The 16,951-nt window shown below is 45.2% G+C and overlaps 1 protein-coding gene across 2 annotated transcripts in view; it reads right to left on the reverse strand.

Annotated features, from left to right (window-relative positions):
• Positions 1-16,951, reverse strand: part of LOC109900468 (protein WWC2-like) — a 54,732-nt gene that overhangs the window by 17,828 nt on the left and 19,953 nt on the right. For both annotated transcript variants that reach the window (XM_031837833.1, XM_031837832.1), the window contains exons 3-13: positions 12,067-12,182; positions 11,816-11,903; positions 11,636-11,712; positions 10,763-10,842; positions 9,609-9,738; positions 9,213-9,341; positions 8,265-8,338; positions 4,752-4,994; positions 2,968-3,057; positions 1,931-2,610; positions 1,120-1,231 (exon numbers count right to left, since the gene is read on the reverse strand). In XM_031837833.1, coding sequence (XP_031693693.1) covers positions 1,120-1,231; positions 1,931-2,610; positions 2,968-3,057; positions 4,752-4,994; positions 8,265-8,338; positions 9,213-9,341; positions 9,609-9,738; positions 10,763-10,842; positions 11,636-11,712; positions 11,816-11,903; positions 12,067-12,182 — 1,819 coding nt within the window. The remainder of the gene's footprint in view (positions 1-1,119; positions 1,232-1,930; positions 2,611-2,967; positions 3,058-4,751; positions 4,995-8,264; positions 8,339-9,212; positions 9,342-9,608; positions 9,739-10,762; positions 10,843-11,635; positions 11,713-11,815; positions 11,904-12,066; positions 12,183-16,951) is intronic.

Here is a 16,951-nt window from a genome sequence, read left to right on the forward strand (position 1 = left end):
GAAGAGATTAGGAGGGAGACAGGAGGGAGCAGAGAAGAGGAGGGAGACAGGAGGGAGCAGAGGAGAGGAGAGAGACAGGAGGGAGCAGAGAAGAGGAGAGAGACAGGAGGGAGCAGAGAAGAGGAGACAGGAGGGAGCAGAGAAGAGGAGACAGGAGAGAGACGAGAAGAGGAGACAGGAGAGAGACAGGAGGGAGCAGAGGAGAGAGCGAGAGAGAGAGTGGAAAAGGTGTCCTTGGCTCATCGTCTAATTAAATCAAATCAAGGGGAGAGCAAGGGAGGACCGGAGGAGAAGAGGGTATGAAAAAAAGAGCAAGCAGAGACAGAGAGCAAGTGACAGAGAAGAAGAAAGAGAGAAAAGGGGAGCGAGGGAAGGAGGGAAAAAGCTAGCTGAGAGAGACAGTCCACACCACACTGGTTGAAGGGATCAGCATCAAAGCACCCCTTTAGGGGGCAAGAGATGAAAGAGTTTAACCATAGGAGCATTTTTAGTGTGGAAAAACAGACATCAATGAGGCCATTCTAATCACGAACAGCCAAACTGGGCAACAGAGCCCATGCACTCTAATTAGGGAGACAACTGGGCAACAGAGCCCATGCACTCTAATTAGGAAGACACAACTGGGCAACAGAACTCTGTGTCTGCATCTCAAACATCTCTCTCGTTTGACAAACAGACAGGGTTCCTTACATTCAGTCATTAAAGATCAGATTTAGCTTTCTCTCCAACTGTGTGATACAAAAGAGACGAAGCTAATTGTGTGTGTGTGTGTGTGTCTGGTGAGTTGAGGAGCCTTCAGATTGGTGTTTTAATTGAGGTCTTGTGATTTTCTTATCACATCTTGCACCAAACATCGCAGGCATTCAGTTAAATGGAGAAAAAGGAGAGGAATAGGAGGTTAAAAGATCCATCATGACCCTTAGAGTGGACCAACACTATTTGGAACAGCAGTACCTCAAGATAAAGGAGAGAGGGAGGAGAGGTGGGGAAGAGGTTGAGGACGAGGGGGGCAGAGGTTGAAAATGAAAGGCAGGCGAAGGGAGAGATGGAGAGTGCTGAAGAGAGAGCGAGTGCGATCGATCGAAATAATGAAAAGAGCTGGAAGTGAGTGTGACCCACCGTTTGACATTAGAGGCCTCGTACACCCCACTGTCCCCGGCCACGGACTCGTCTGACACGGCTGCTGACACACAGGTGGGCCTGTCCTCCCCCGGCCTCTGGAGGTCCACGTCTGACAACAACACAGACGAAGACATGAAGTAAGACACCAGAGTTGATATGCGCGTGTGGCTGCAGCTCTGCTTGCAAAGTCCTCGAGAAAAGCGTTGTCAATGAGCATCGGTTCATTCATTCAATTTTTTTAAAGGAAAAAAATTAAGTGTTTTCGCATATCTATGAGACACAGTGCATGGGCTCTGTTGCCCAGTAAGCCATAGATGTGATGGGAGCCTATAAACTCAGCATGAGTGATTCAGCGTTTCCTAACTCCACTCCTCCAGTCCCTCCACCAGTACACCTTTTAGCTGTAACTCTGGACAAGCACACCTGATTCAACTTGTCAACTAATCATCAAGCCCTTGAGTTGAATGCAGAGTATTTGTTCGGGGATACAATACAAATGTGTGGTGTTCGGGGAACCGGAGGACTGGCGATGGGAATGTGTGCTGTTTCAGTGCAGCTCCATTTTGAGCTGCTAGGTGGCAGCGTTGCGCCATGCAGCGCAAGGCATTTCTAATCAGTGGTAAATTCCAATGAAGGGAGGAAGAAAGAAAGGAAGAATTTCCCGTATGAATAAAGCCAGTCCTAGCTCTCTGGAAACACGGAAAGTAGCCACCTCAGAAATCTCTAAACTGTTGGATATGATGTAGGTGTGAAAAACATTGTTCACAAAAAAAAGAAAGGAAGAATTTGAACAGAGCAAACGTCTCACCTGTAATACTCTCTCTGAGGGTGGCCAGTGCCCCTCTCCCTTCCCTCCCCCCCTCCCCTCCTCTGTCCCTCTCCCCCGTCTCCGGCTCAAACATCCCCATCCCCTGGCCGTCGTAGAATCCCAGGCTGAGACTGCCAAAGTCCGACACCACCAGACCAATGTCGCCGTCCCCAAAGTCCTGTGGGCCCGCCGACGGGAATGCACCAACCCCCTCCAGCACCAGCGGCGAGCTCGGCGGCGAGAGAGAAGACAACGACGACCTCGAGGAAAGCGACGTCACCGACTTGGACGGCTCGGCCGGCTTCGAGGACACCGCAACCAGCGGCGCTAATGGGACCAGGTCGGTGGTACCGGTTCCGACAGCGTGTGTGTGAAGCGACGTGTTGTGTGGGTGTGGGTTCTCCACCTCGTGTTCGTGGATGGTGGTGATAGTTCCTGGGGGGTCTCCCCGCCTGTAGGTTATCCCAGAGGGGGTCAAGGGCTCCTGGAGGAGCAGGTCCAGTTTACACTGGTAGTCCAGGTCCAGGGGAGAGGGGGGTTCTGCAGGGGTGTAGTAGAGGTCTCCAGAGGAGAGGGAGTTGAGGGAGCCGCGGGAGGAGGATGTGTTGAGGGAGCCACGGCTAGAGGCCAGAGAACCCAGGCTGCTGCCTGATGAGACGGACAGGGTACTGGCCGACAAACTGTAAGGGAGAGAGAGAGAGAGAGAACACACATTAAACACACAGCCACACGCACCATGAACAAGCACCTCAAAAAGCAACATTTTATTTACTGTAGCTGTATGTATGTGTATCGGAGGAACACTTCGGCTGAGTTTAGACAGGCAGCCCAATTCTGATCTTTTTCCCCACTAAATGGTCTTTGGACCAATCACATCAGATCTTTTGAAATCAGATCTTTCTCAGAACTGATATAATTTGTCAAAACCCAATTAGTGAAAAAAAGATCAGAATATGGCTGCCTTTGTAACTGCAGCCTTAGAGCAAGAGTGTATTTGAGTATGGGGATACAAGTGTGACACACACACACACACACACCTCTTGAGCTGAGAGTGGAGCAGTGTGGTGAGTCTGGTTGATTCCTCCAGTCTCTGCACCAGGACTCGTCTCCTCTCCTGCACCTTCAACCTAGAGAGACAAGTCATTACTGGGGCGGCAGGGTAGCATAGTGGTTAGAGCGTTGGATTAGTAACCGGGAAGGTTGCAAGTTCAAACCCCTGAGCTGACAAGGTACAAATCTGTCGTTCTGCCCCTGAACAGGCAGTTAACCCACTGTTCCTTGGCCGTCATTGAAAATAAGAATTTGTTCTTAACTGACTTGCCTAGTTAAATAAAAGGTAAGATTTTTGGTACAGAACACATATCTATGTCTGGTACAGAACACATATCTATGTCTGGGACAGAACACACATCTATGTCTGGGACAGAACACATATCTATGTCTGGTACAGAACACATATCTATGTCTGGTACAGAACACATATCTATGTCTGGTACAGAACACATATCCATGTCTGGGACAGAACACATATCTATGTCTGGGACAGAACACATATCTATGTCTGGTACAGAACACATATCTATGTCTGGTACAGAACACATATCCATGTATGGGACAGAACACATATCCATGTCTGGGACAGAACACATATCCATGTCTGGTACAGAACACATATCTATGTCTGGGACAGAAAACATATCCATGTCTGGGACAGAACACATATCCATGTCTGTTACAGAACACACATCCATGTCTGGGACAGAACACATATCCATGTATGGGACAGAACACATATCCATGTCTGGGACAGAACACACATCCATGTCTGGGACAGAACACATATCCATGTATGGGACAGAACACATATCCATGTCTGTTACAGAACACACATCCATGTCTGGGACAGAACACATATCTATGTCTGGGACAGAACACATATCCATGTCTGGGACAGAACACATATCCATGTCTGGGACAGAACACATATCCATGTCTGTTACAGAACACACATCCATGTCTGGGACAGAACACATATCTCGGTCTCCTTTGGGAAAGTGGTCTTCTGACCTCAATGAGACTTCTTGATCTAATAAATACTAAATAGACAACATGCCCCCTTCCCTCTGGTAGGAATCCCCTCTATTCTGCTAACTAAGCTTCAAGAACACTAACCTTAATTACTGTCTTCATTTATCGAGCAATTACACAGAGCCTAATTAGCTCAAGACACAATTATAGGGCTTCTTCAAATGTAGTGTGTGTGTGTGTGTGTGTGTGTGTGTGTGTGTGTGTGTGTGTGTGTGTGTGTGTGTGTGTGTGTGTGACAATATGTAATTACAATTACAACCCATACAAGCGCCATGTTTCCAATTACGGCAGTCGCTCTGCCTTCTAATGTGACGCGATGTTGCAGTGGCACAGTCTGCTTCCAAAACAAGACAATTACCACACAGTGTGTGTGTGTGTTCAGTGTGTGGGTGAGTAACAATTGGTATGCTAATGAACAGTAATTAAAGGCACCTTACAATGTTTACCCACAATGTTTACCCTTTGGAACGTTTGTGTCGTTCATTAGGAAAACAAAAGGCCGTAACCGCGTGGGCGGGCAAATCAATTTGTTTGTTATCTGATGGATGTCAATGAGGAACACATGGGGCACTCACACATAAACACTACATACACACGACCTCATGTATCGCCTACGTCCGGGGGACTTTTTAGACTTCCCTCTGTCTAAACTTCTGGAACTGCACGGCTACGACTAGCGGCGAGGCAACCACCAGGTTTTTAAAGGGAAGGTGCCAGGGATTGTGGGTCTCACCTCTGGGCCAGGGCGTGGCTGGGGGTGTTCCTGACGGCCTGCAGGTCCTGCTCCAGCTGCAGCCTCTGGGCCTCCAGACGTTGGAGGTCCTGCGGGGTGCGTCGCCGTGGCGATACGAACTGCAGCTCCTTGAGAAGCTCCTCCTTCTCCGAGACCAGGAGGAGACGTTCCCGCTCCACGTCCACCGCCCCCGGCCACGCCTCGCTCTCCAGCTTGGCCAGCTCCACCTGCACGTTGGCCATACTGTGGGAGGAAGGAGAGAAACAGAAACAGAGGGTAGGGATGCTATATACACCAAAAGTATGTGGACACGCCTTCAAATTAGTGCATTTGACTATTTCAGCCACTCCCGTTGCTGACAGGTGTATACATCGAGCACACAGCCATGCAATCTCCATAGACAACTTGACTGGCCTGCACAGAGCCCTGACCTCAACCCCATCGAACACCTTTGGGATGAATAGGATCATCATGTTTCAACATCTAGTGGAAAGCCTTCCCAGAAGAGTGGAGGCTGTTATAGCAGCAACGGGGGGTGGACCAACTCCATATTAATGCCCATGATTTCTTGACGAGCATGTGTCCACATACTTTTGGCCATGTAGTCTATTTTAACCCTTATATAAATACACATGCGCTCATAAGGGAATACAGCGAAAATGCTTGTCTTGAACTCCTTTCTCCTGGCACACACTCTCAGGGGTCTAAAGCCAGCAGCAAGCCCACATCTACGAAAGGAGGAGGGGTAACAAGGGAGTTGTCATGCTGCCACACTCTACCGCCAGCTCTCTGTAGAAACACCTGTTCTATACCGGCGGATTAGAAAACGTTTCAAAGCCCAAATGTCGGGGATTACCGTCCATAAGGGGAGGGGTTTACCTGCCTTTTATTCACTGAGCCTAAAACTGCCCACGGTGGTCCCAGATCACATCGCTAATGTGTGAAACTGACAGCCGTCCAAGTCACCGCCTGTGACTGATAATGCATAACCATTTAATGGCTGGACATGGACCCTTAATTGCTCTGATCTGAAGTCAGATCGGATGGGACTTAAGGCCCATGATGAAGTGATCTAAGACCCATGTTAAAGTGATCTGAGGCCCATGTTAAAGTGATCTTAGGCCCATGTTAAAGTGATCTCAGGCCCATGTTAGTGATCTAAGGCCCATATTAAAGTAATCTATGGCCCATGCTAAAGTCATCTAAGGCCCATGTTCAAGTCATCTAAGGCCCATGTTCAAGTCATCTATGGCCCATGTTAAAGTGATCTAAGGCCCATGCTAAAGTCATCTAAGGCCCATGTTAAAGTGATCTAAGGCCCATGCTAAAGTCATCTAAGGCCCATGCTAAAGCGATCTAAGGCTCATGTTAGTGATCTAAGGCCCATGTTAAAGTCATCTAAGGCCCATGTTAAAGTCATCTAAGGCCCATGTTAAAGTCATCTAAGGCCCATGCTAAAGTCATCTAAGGCCCATGCTAAAGTCATCTAAGGCCCATGCTAAGTCATCTAAGGCCTATGTTAAAGTGATCTAAGGCCCGTATTAAAGTGATCTCAGGCCCACGCTAAAGTCATATCTGGCCCATGTTAAAGTGATCTAAGGCCCATGTTAAAGTGATCTAAGGCCCATGTTAAAGTCATCTAAGGCCCATGCTAAAGTGATCTAAGGCCCATGTTAAAGTGATCTAAGGCCCATGCTAAAGTGATCTAAGGCTCATGCTAAAGCGATCAAAGGCCCATGTTAAAAGTGATCTAAGGCCCACGTTAAAAGTGATCTAAGGCCCATGTTAAAAGTGATCTAAGGCCCACGTTAAAAGTGATCTAAGGCCCATGTTAAAGTGATCTAAGGCCCATGCTAAAGTGATCTAAGGCTCATGCTAAAGCGATCTAAGGCCCATGTTAAAAGTGATCTAAGGCCCACGTTAAAAGTGATCTAAGGCCCATGTTAAAGTGATCTAAGGCCCATGCTAAAGTCATCTAAGGCCCATATTCAAGTCATCTAAGGCCCATGCTAAAGTGATCTCAGGCCCATGCTAAAGTAATCTAAGGCCCATGTTAAAGTCATCTAAGGCCCATGTTCAAGTCATCTAAGGCCGATGTTAAAGTGATCTAAGGCCCATGTTAAAGTGATCTAAGGCCCATGCTAAAGTCATCTCAGGCCCATGTTAAAGTAATCTAAAGCCCATGTTAACGTGATCTAAGGCCCATGCTAAAGTCATCTAAGGCCCACGCTAAAGTCATCTAAGGCCCATGTTAAAGTGATCTAAGGCCCATGCTAAAGTGATCTAAGGCCCATGCTAAAGCGATCTAAGGCTCATGTTAGTGATCTAAGGCCCATGTTAAAGTCATCTAAGGCCCATGTTAAAGTCATCTAAGGCCCATGCTAAAGTCATCTAAGGCCCATGCTAAGTCATCTAAGGCCTATGTTAAAGTGATCTAAGGCCCGTATTAAAGTGATCTAAGGCCCATGTTAAAGTCATCTAAGGCCCATGCTAAAGTCATATCTGGCCCATGTTAAAGTGATCTAAGGCCCATGTTAAAGTGATCTAAGGCCCATGTTAAAGTCATCTAAGGCCCATGCTAAAGTGATCTAAGGCCCATGTTAAAGTAATCTAAGGCCCATGTTAAAGTGATCTAAGGCCCATGTTAAAGTAATCTAAGGCCCATGCTAAAGTGATCTAAGGCCCATGTTAAAGTAATCTAAGGCCCATGCTAAAGTGATCTAAGGCCCATGTTAAAGTCATCTAAGGCCCATGCTAAAGTGATCTAAGGCCCATGTTAAAGTCATCTAAAGCCCATGTTAACGTGATCTAAGGCCCATGTTAAAGTCATCTAAGGCCCATGCTAAAGTGATCTAAGGCTCATGCTAAAGCGATCTAAGGCCCATGTTAAAAGTGATCTAAGGCCCATGTTAAAAGTGATCTAAGGCCCACGTTAAAAGTGATCTAAGGCCCATGTTAAAGTGATCTAAGGCCCATGTTAAAGTGATCTAAGGCCCATGCTAAAGTGATCTAAGGCTCATGCTAAAGCGATCTAAGGCCCATGTTAAAAGTGATCTAAGGCCCACGTTAAAAGTGATCTAAGGCCCATGTTAAAGTGATCTAAGGCCCATGCTAAAGTGATCTAAGGCTCATGCTAAAGCGATCTAAGGCCCATGTTAAAAGTGATCTAAGGCCCACGTTAAAAGTGATCTAAGGCCCACGTTAAAAGTGATCTAAGGCCCATGTTAAAGTGATCTAAGGCCCATGTTAAAGTGATCTAAGGCCCATGCTAAAGTGATCTAAGGCTCATGCTAAAGCGATCTAAGGCCCATGTTAAAAGTGATCTAAGGCCCATGATAAAGTGATCTAAGGCCCATGTTAAAGTGCTTTCAGGCTTTCGGTCAAGTGCGCCCTCTATCCATCTCTATTGAGTTGAGTTTACTGTTGCAGTTCTGTGGTCAGGTGATATGCATATTCACATAAGGAATGTCTGCAGTAAAAAAACAGAGAGAGAGAGATGGAGAGAGAGATTACCTTCTTTTGGCCTCTTCATATTGGAGACTAAGTCTAACCTTCTCAGCCAAGGATGATCTGCTCCTCAAACCAGCCTGAGAAATGGAGGGAGAGCGAGCGAGAGAGAGAGACAGAGAGAACAAAAACATCACATGTACCTGCTTGAAGTTCAAGTGACTGGGTTTAATATCATTAGAGAGACCTCCACCTCTCCATCCCTCATTCTGCCCTCCCTCCATTTAGCATTCCATCGGTGAATGTCTCGCTCTGTGTGTGTGTGTGTGTGTAGGGAGGGAGAAAAGCCCCAGTGTAGTAAGCAGCTTTGCCTCTCTACCTCTAACCCTGAGCCCAGTCTGCCCAGCCGGGCCCCTAGCAGCTATCATCTGCTCCGAGGAACCAGAGGAATCCAGTGTGTGTGTGTGTGTGTGTGTGTGTGTGTGTGTGTGTACAGAGGAATCCAGTCCCACTAGGGAAGGCCCACAGAAGGGGGGCGGGGACATTCCTCTCAGAAACACACAGGCATTTTATTAAGACAAAGAAGGGACATAGGAGAGAAGGGGGGAGAGAGAGAGAGGAGAGAAAGCAAGAGAGAGAGAGAGAGAGAGAGGAGAGAAAGCGAGAGGGAGAGAGAGGAGAGAAAGCGAGAGAGAGGGGAGAGAAAGCAAGAGTGAGAGAGAGAGAGAGAGAGAGAGAGGGGAGAGAAAGCGAGAGAGAGAGGAGAGAAAGCGAGAGAGAGAGAGGAGAGAAAGCAAGAGTGAGAGAGAGAGAGAGAGAGAGAGAGAGGAGAGAGAAAGTAAGAGAGAGAGAGAGAGAGAGAGAGAGAGGAGAGAAAGCAAGAGAGAGAGAGGGGAGGGAGGGAGGGAAGGCACAAATTGTTGAGTGAGAGTGGGAGCAAGATAGAGTGTTGGAGAGAATAAGGGGAGAGAAAGTGAGAGTGAAAGAGAGGAGAGAATGAGAGGTGGTGCTCACCTCTCCAGAGACGTCTGTCTGGGAGCCGGCTTCTAGCGTCTGTCTGGAGCCCACTGGGTTCCGGAGGTCTGGTTCCGAACGGCCCATGTTGTGTTCCGTGTGGAACCTCTCCTTTAGCTTAGCCAGAGACTATGGGAGAGAGGAGAACATGGGGTGGGTCTAGACTCTAGGGGTGGGGTGGGTCTAGAGGGAAGTTCAGGGTTGAAAGGCACACCACACCAAAACGGAAAAACGAAAATTAGCATTTCTAAATCGGATAAGTTCAGCCAGTCCCTTCCTGTTTCAGTCTGTTTCCTTCTGTTGGGTTCCTAATGAACATGAACTTGCCAGGAGCTCTCAAAAAGCAGATATAGGAACCCACACACAGACCAAAATATTTCCCACACACACACGTACCTGCATGAGGTCCTGTTTCTCCTTCTCTCCAGAGCTGATGGCCCTGCGGAGAGACTTGAGCTCCGTCACGATGGCCTTGGCCTCCTTCAGACGGTATCCACTCTGCTCGCCACACAGTTTTTGGTCGATCCTGCAGAAGGGAGCGCACACACACATTTATTTTTTATTTTTGACACAACACCAAAGAGAGAAGAACACACTGAGTCCAAAGAAAGAAAAGTTTTGTTCATAAATATCAGAATCTCCAATGATCTGGATTCTGGATAGATCAATTTGAATGTGAACACATCGATGTCTATATGGGTGTTAAAGTTCAGATATATACGTACGTCTACATGCATTTCCACTTACACACGAGCTAGCTCTTTGTTGAGCGATGTGTGCTGAGTGTTTGTCTAATAGCGTAGTATGAGAAAATGACATAACAAGCAGCCTTAGTTAAGCTGCCATGCATGATTTCTGACCTTCCTAACGTGCAGTTTGTGTGTGTGTGTGTGTGTGTTCCTGCCCCCTTTTCACTCTTTTCCTTTATTGTGTGTGCCTCCTGAGCGGATGGAGTGTGTGTGGAGGGTGAACGACAATGCTTCATTGTTTCAATTATTGTAATAAAAAGTGGCTGCTTTGGACAGGGCTTAATCCAGAGCGTGCCATGTGAGCAACAAAACCCCTCTCTTTCTCTCTCCCTACATCTCCCAATCCCCCATTCTCCTTCTTCCTCTTTCATTCTGTCTCTCCTTCTATCAACCCCCCTTCCCCCCTTCATTCTCTCCCTCTCTCTCTTTACCTCCTATCTCATGGTCATTATCTCTCTCCCTACAAACGTGAATTCCCATTAGTAGATTGTAGAGGTTCCTACAGATGTCGGATCTTAATTTGAGCCAGTTTGCTACAGCAGGAAAATAACCCTATAGCAACAGGAATAGTGAATTATTATGTGGAATATGATTCATGGCGATTTTTGTAGTTTAGTGCTCCTGCACCAGAATAATGTAATCAACCTGTTCTACGATCACCCCCAGGCACTACCAAGTCCAACAGACACAAAACACTAAAGTTGTAAAATCACAACACACAATACACAGCTGTATGTGTGCGTGTGTTTAATAGACAGACGTGTGACAGACAGGTGTAATCAATGTGAAAAGGGGACTTACTGCTGCAAGGTTTCAAAGCCTTGTTCTTTGTAGATGAGCTCCTGTTTCATCTGGGAGAGCTCTCTCTTCAGCTTATTCACCTACAGTAGCGGAAAAATACAAATGTTAAAACCAGAGTACAGACACATATTAACAGAGACACAGAGGAATGCACTTTCATTGAGAAGAGAGGTGTGTTTTGTTCTTGTTTATTCTTGTTTATTTCACTTGCTTTGGCAATGTAAACATATGTTTCCCATGCCAATAAAGCCCCTTTGAATTGAGAGAGAAAGAAAGCGAGAGAGAGAAAGAGAAAGAGAGAGAGAGTACGAGAAAGAGGTAGAGGGAGAAAAAGAATGAAGATTGAGAACGACATAAACGCAGACAGTCAAGAAGACACTAGTTGCCCTCCATAGTAGCGCTGTGTTCTAAGGCACTGCATCACTACAAACCCGGGTTCGATCCCAGGCTGTGTCATATGATCGGGAGTCCAATAGGGCGACGCACAATTGGCCCAGTGTTGTCCGGGTTAGAGAAGGGTTTGGCCAGAGGGGCTTTACTTGGCTCATCTCGCCCTAGCAACTCCTTGTGGCGGGCCGGGCGCCTGCAGGCTGACTTCAGTTGAACGGTGTTTCCTCCGACACATTGGTGCAGCTAGCTTCCTGGTTAAGCGGGCGGGTGTTAAGAAGCAAGGTTTGGTGGGTAATGTTTTGGGGGACGCATGACTCAACCTTCGCCTCCTGAGCCCGTTGGGGAGTTGCAGCGATGAGACAAGATCGAAATTGTGGAGAAAAAGGTTGTAAAATACAACAAAACAAAAAATAAATAAGAAGACACTAGTTAGGAAGAGGTGTGAGTGCGAGCGAGAGAGAGAAAGAGAGACATGCGTCTTACCCTGACTTTGGTGGTGGAGATCTCAGCCTTGAGGATGTCAGGGTCATACTTAGTGCTGGACGAAGACCCCGAGAACACTGGAGGAGAGAGAGCCGCCTGGACCGTTAGTGTGTGAAGGACAGACGCGCTTGTGTGTGACAATGGGTTTCGAACTAGGTTCGGTTCAGGTTCACTACTCACGGCTGGTGCGTGAGCTGGACTTGTCCTTGTATGCGTCGTTGAGGCGTGTGTACTGATCCAGGGCCAAGGCCAGCCGCTGCTCTTTGACCTGGTATCGAAGATCACAGCGGAAATAAGTCTTGTTCGTTCATTCATTCATGAGGTCCTTTGTTCATCCATTCACTCATCATCCACCCACCCATTCAGTCATTATTTTATTTACCCATCAATCCATCCATATATCCATCCATGCATTCACTCATCCATTTCACCTGGTACAGCTCTTTCTGGGTGACCAGGGCATCCTGGGCTACTGTCAGGTACTCCTTCAACATCCTCTCCTGCTCCTTCCTCCACTCCGCCCGGGGGTCCTCTAGCTGGGTACTCTCTAGAGAGGGGAGAATGTCATCAATGAGATCTACTCCCATAAACAAATGATGATGATGGTGATGACAATACTTTATTTGTAGCCTCCTTTTTGTGTCATACAGCTACAGCATGCCAGAACACTGATTCAGATATACAGGTTACTGCCAAAGTAATGGAAACACTTGAGTAAATGAGGGATACAAAGTATATTGAAAGCATGCAGTTCCACACAGGCGTGGTTCCTGAGTTAATCAAGCAATGAATATCCCATCATGCTTAGGGTCATGTATAAAAATGCTGTGAAGGCTATTATTTTGGCCATTATTTTGGCTACCGTGGCTATGCCCCCACATGATGACAATGCCCTCATCCACAGGGTGCGAGTGGTCACTGAATAGTTTGATGAACATAAAAAAGATATAAACCCTATGCCATGGCCATCTCAGTCACCAGATCTCAACACAATTGAACACTTATGGTCGATTCTAGAGCGGCACCTGAGACTGCGTTTTCCAGCACCATCAACAAAACATCTAATGATGGAATTTCTTGTGTTTCTTGAAGAATGGTGTCACATCCCTCTAATAGTTCCAGACACTTGTAGAATCCATGTCACAGTGTATTGAAGCTGTTCTGGTGGTTTGTGGTGGCCCAACGTCCTATTAAGACATGTTGTGTTCCTATATTTTGGCAGTTACATGTACATTTTTTCATGGTTGACGTTTTCATCAGGTCAATCCTATCCAAAGAAAATCGACACAAACAACAATGGCATTTCACTGTGTGTTTTACACAATGTTCCTATTCCTTTAAAACCTCTAGTAACTCCCCATCCTGGGTCCGGGAGCATAATCATCGACTGACACTAATTAGCATAACGCAACGGACATAAATATTCCTAGAAAATATTCCTATTCATGAAAATCACAAGTGAAATATATTGAGACACAGAATTTTGTTAATCACCCTTTCATCTCAGATTTTCTAAATATGCTTTACAGCCAAAGCTAGACAAGCATTTGTGTAGTTTATCGAAAGCCTAGCATAGCATTTTGTCCAGCTAGCAGCAGGTAACTTGGTCACAGAAATCAGAAAAGCAAGAAATTAAATCGAAATTACAAAATTAAATCGTTTACCTTTGATGAGCTTCGGATGTTTTCACTCACGAGACTCCCAGTTAGATAGCCAATGTTCCTTTTTTCCAAAAATATAATTTTTGTAGGCGAAATATCTCCGTTTGTTCTTCACGTTTGGCTGAGAAATCGCCCGGAAATTACAGTCACGAAAACGCAGAAAAAATATTCCAAATTAGCTCCATAATATCGACAGAAACATGGCAAACATTGTTTATAATCAATCCTCAAGGTGTTTTTCAAATATCTATTCGATAATATATCCACCGGGACAATTGGTTTTTCAGTAGGACTGATTGGAATAATGGCTACCTCTGTATTTTACGCGAGAATCACTCTGAGAGCCATCAGGTTACCACTTGCGCAATGTAGCCGCTTACTGGTATTCTTCAACATAAATGCGTAAAACTACGTCACAATGCTGTAGACACCTTGGGGAATACAGAGAAAAAGTAATCTGGTTGTTAGCCAATTCACTGCTCAATAGGGACGCATTGGAACGCAGAGCTTTCAAAAGATGAGTCACTTCCGGATTGGATTTTTCTCAGGCTTTCGCCTGCAATATCAGTTCTGTTATACTCACAGACAATATTTTTACAGTTTTGGAAACTTTAGAGTGTTTTCTATCCTAAGCTGTCAATTATATGCATATTCTAGCATCTTGTCCTGACAAAATATCCCGTTTACTACGGGAATGTTATTTTTCCAAAAATGAAAATACTGCCCCCTAGTCACAAAAGGTAAGCACATCAGACACCAGTCAGACTCTCTAAAATACAACACACTCAATTTGTCTCCATTTTGATAAAAAATCCATACAGAAATATCTAATTTACATAAGTATTTACACCACTGAGTCAATACATGTTAGAATCACCTTTGGCAGCGATTCCAGCTGTGAGTCTTACTGAGTAAGTCTCTAAGAGCTTTGCACACCTGGATTGTACAATATTATTATTTGAAAAATTATTCAAGCTCTGTCAAGTTGGTTGTTGATCATTGCTAGACAGCCATTTTCAAGTCTTGACATAGATTCTCAAGCCGATTTGTCAAAACTGTAACTAGGCCAGTCAGGAACATTCAATGTCATCTTGGTAAACAACCTTGGGTTATTGCTGAAAGGTGAATTTGTGTCCCAGTATCTGTTGAAAAGCAGACTGAATCAGGTTTCCCTCTAGGATTTTGCCTGTGCTTAGCTCTATTCCGTTTCTTTTTATCCTAAAAAGCTCCCTAATCCTTGCCGATGGCAAGCATACCATAATATGATGCAGCCCGGCCTCCCGGGTGGCGCAGTGGTTAAGGGCGCTGTACTGCAGCGCCAGCTGTGCCACCAGAGACTCTGGCCCAGGATCTGTCGTAACCGGCCGCGACGGGGAGGTCCGTGGGGCGACGCACAATTGGCCTAGCATCGTCCGGGTGAGGGAGGGGTTGGCCGGTCGGGATATCCGTGTCTCATCGCGCACCAGCGACCCCTGTGGTGGGCCGGGCGCAGTGCGCACTAACCAAGGTTGCCAGGGGCACTGTGTTTCTTCCGACCATTGGTGCGGCTGGCTTCCGGGTTGGATGCGCGCTTGGTTGGGTTGGTATCGGAGGATGGATGACTTTCAACTTTCGTCTCTCCCGAGCCCGTACGGGAGTTGTAGCGACGAGACAAGATAGTAGCGACTAAAAAACAATTGGATACCACGAAATTGGGGAGAAAAACGGGGTAAAAATTCACAAAAAAATTAAAAATAAAACATGATGCAGCCCCCACCATGCTTGAAATTATGAAGAGTGGTACTCAGTGATGTGTTGGAGTTGTCCGAAAAATACCGCTTTGTATTCGGGACATAAGGTTAATTTCTCTGGCAAATTATTTGCAGTTTTACTTTAGTGCCTTGTGATCAATGTTTTGGAATCTTTTTTATTTTGTACAGGCTTCTTTCTTTTCACTCTGTCATTTAGGTTAGTATTGTGGAGTAACTACAATGTTCTTGATCCATCCTGTTTTCTTCTCCTTCTCTTTGAAATTCACTGCTCGACTGAGGGACCTTACATATAATTGGTAGTCGTTAAAAAATCATGTTAACCTTTTTGGGATAGGGGGCAGCATTTTCACTTTTGGATGAATAAGCGTGCCCAGACTGAACTGCCTCCTGTCTGTCCCAGATGCTAATATATGCATATTATTATTAGTATTGGATAGAAAACACTCTGAAGTTTCTAAAACGGTTTGAATGATGTCTGTGAGTATAACAGAACTCATATGGCAGGCAAAAACCTGAGAAGAAATCCAAACAGGAAGTGAGAAATCGATTTTCAAAACAGTGCCTACTGAAATCCCAGTGAGATATGAATGAGAATGCACTTCCTAGGGCATCCACTAGATGTCACCGTCTTTAGAAACTGGTTTGAGGATTCTACTATAAAGGAGGGGCTCATAATAGCTCTTTGAGTGAGGGGCTGGCAGAGAGACTCGGTCTCATGATGCGCGCTCCCGACAGAGTTTGCACTCGTTCCAATGCTTTTCTTCAGACAATGAAATTCTCCGGTTGGAACCTTATTGATGATTTATGTTAAAAACATCCTAAAGATTGATTGCATACATCATTTGACTTGTTTCTACGGACTGTAATGGAACTTTTCGAGTTTTTGTCTGGAGGAAGTGCTCGCGCCTCATGAAGATGGATTACTGGGCTGAACATGCTAACAACAAGTGGCTAAATTATGGGCTTTATGGAACTTTATGGAACAAATCAGTCATTTATTGTCAAACTTGGATTGCTGGGAGTGCTTTCTGATGAAGATCATCAAAGGTAAGTTAATATTTATAGTGTTTTTTCTAGCTTCTGTTGACGCCAAAATGGCGGATATTCCTCTTGCTGTTTTGGGTTCTGAGCGCCGTTCTCAGATTATGCTTTTTCCGCAAAGTTTTTATGAAATCTGACACAGCGGTTGCATAGAGGATAAGTCTAGCTTTAATTCTGTGAATAACATTTGCATCTTGTATCAATGTTTATTATGAGTATTTCTGCAAAATCACCGGATGTTTTGAAATCATAACATTACTGCAGGTAACGCGCCAATGTAAACCATTTGGATATAAATATGCACATTACAAAACAAAACATACATGTATTGTGTAACATGATGTCTGTCCTATGAGTGTCATCTGATGAAGATCATCAAAGGTTAGTGATTAATTTGATCTATATTTCTGCTTTTTGTGACTCCTATCTTTGGCTGGAAAATGGCTGTGTGTGTTTTTGTGACTTGAATCTGACCTAACTTAATCATATGTTGTGCTTTTGCTGTAAAGCATTTTTGAAATTGGACACGATGGGTAGATTAACAATATATTTATCTTTCATTTGCTGTATTGGACTTGTTAATGTGTGAAAGTTACATATTTCAAAAAAATCTTTTTGAATTTCGCTCGCTGCCTTTTCAGCGGAATATTGTCGAGCCTGCCCTAGAAAGGTTAAACACTATTATTGCACACAGATTCCGTGTTATTATGTGACTTGTTAAGCAAATTTTTACTCCTGAACTTTTTATCCTTGCCATAACAAAGGGGTTGAACACTTATTGACTCAAGTAATTTCAGCTTTTCATTCTTAATTAATTTGTTTAAAAAATGTATTAGAATAATTCCACTTTGACATTATGGGGT

Source organism: Oncorhynchus kisutch, linkage group LG12 (genome assembly GCF_002021735.2).
Source record: "Oncorhynchus kisutch isolate 150728-3 linkage group LG12, Okis_V2, whole genome shotgun sequence".
Lineage (NCBI taxonomy): Eukaryota > Metazoa > Chordata > Actinopteri > Salmoniformes > Salmonidae > Oncorhynchus > Oncorhynchus kisutch.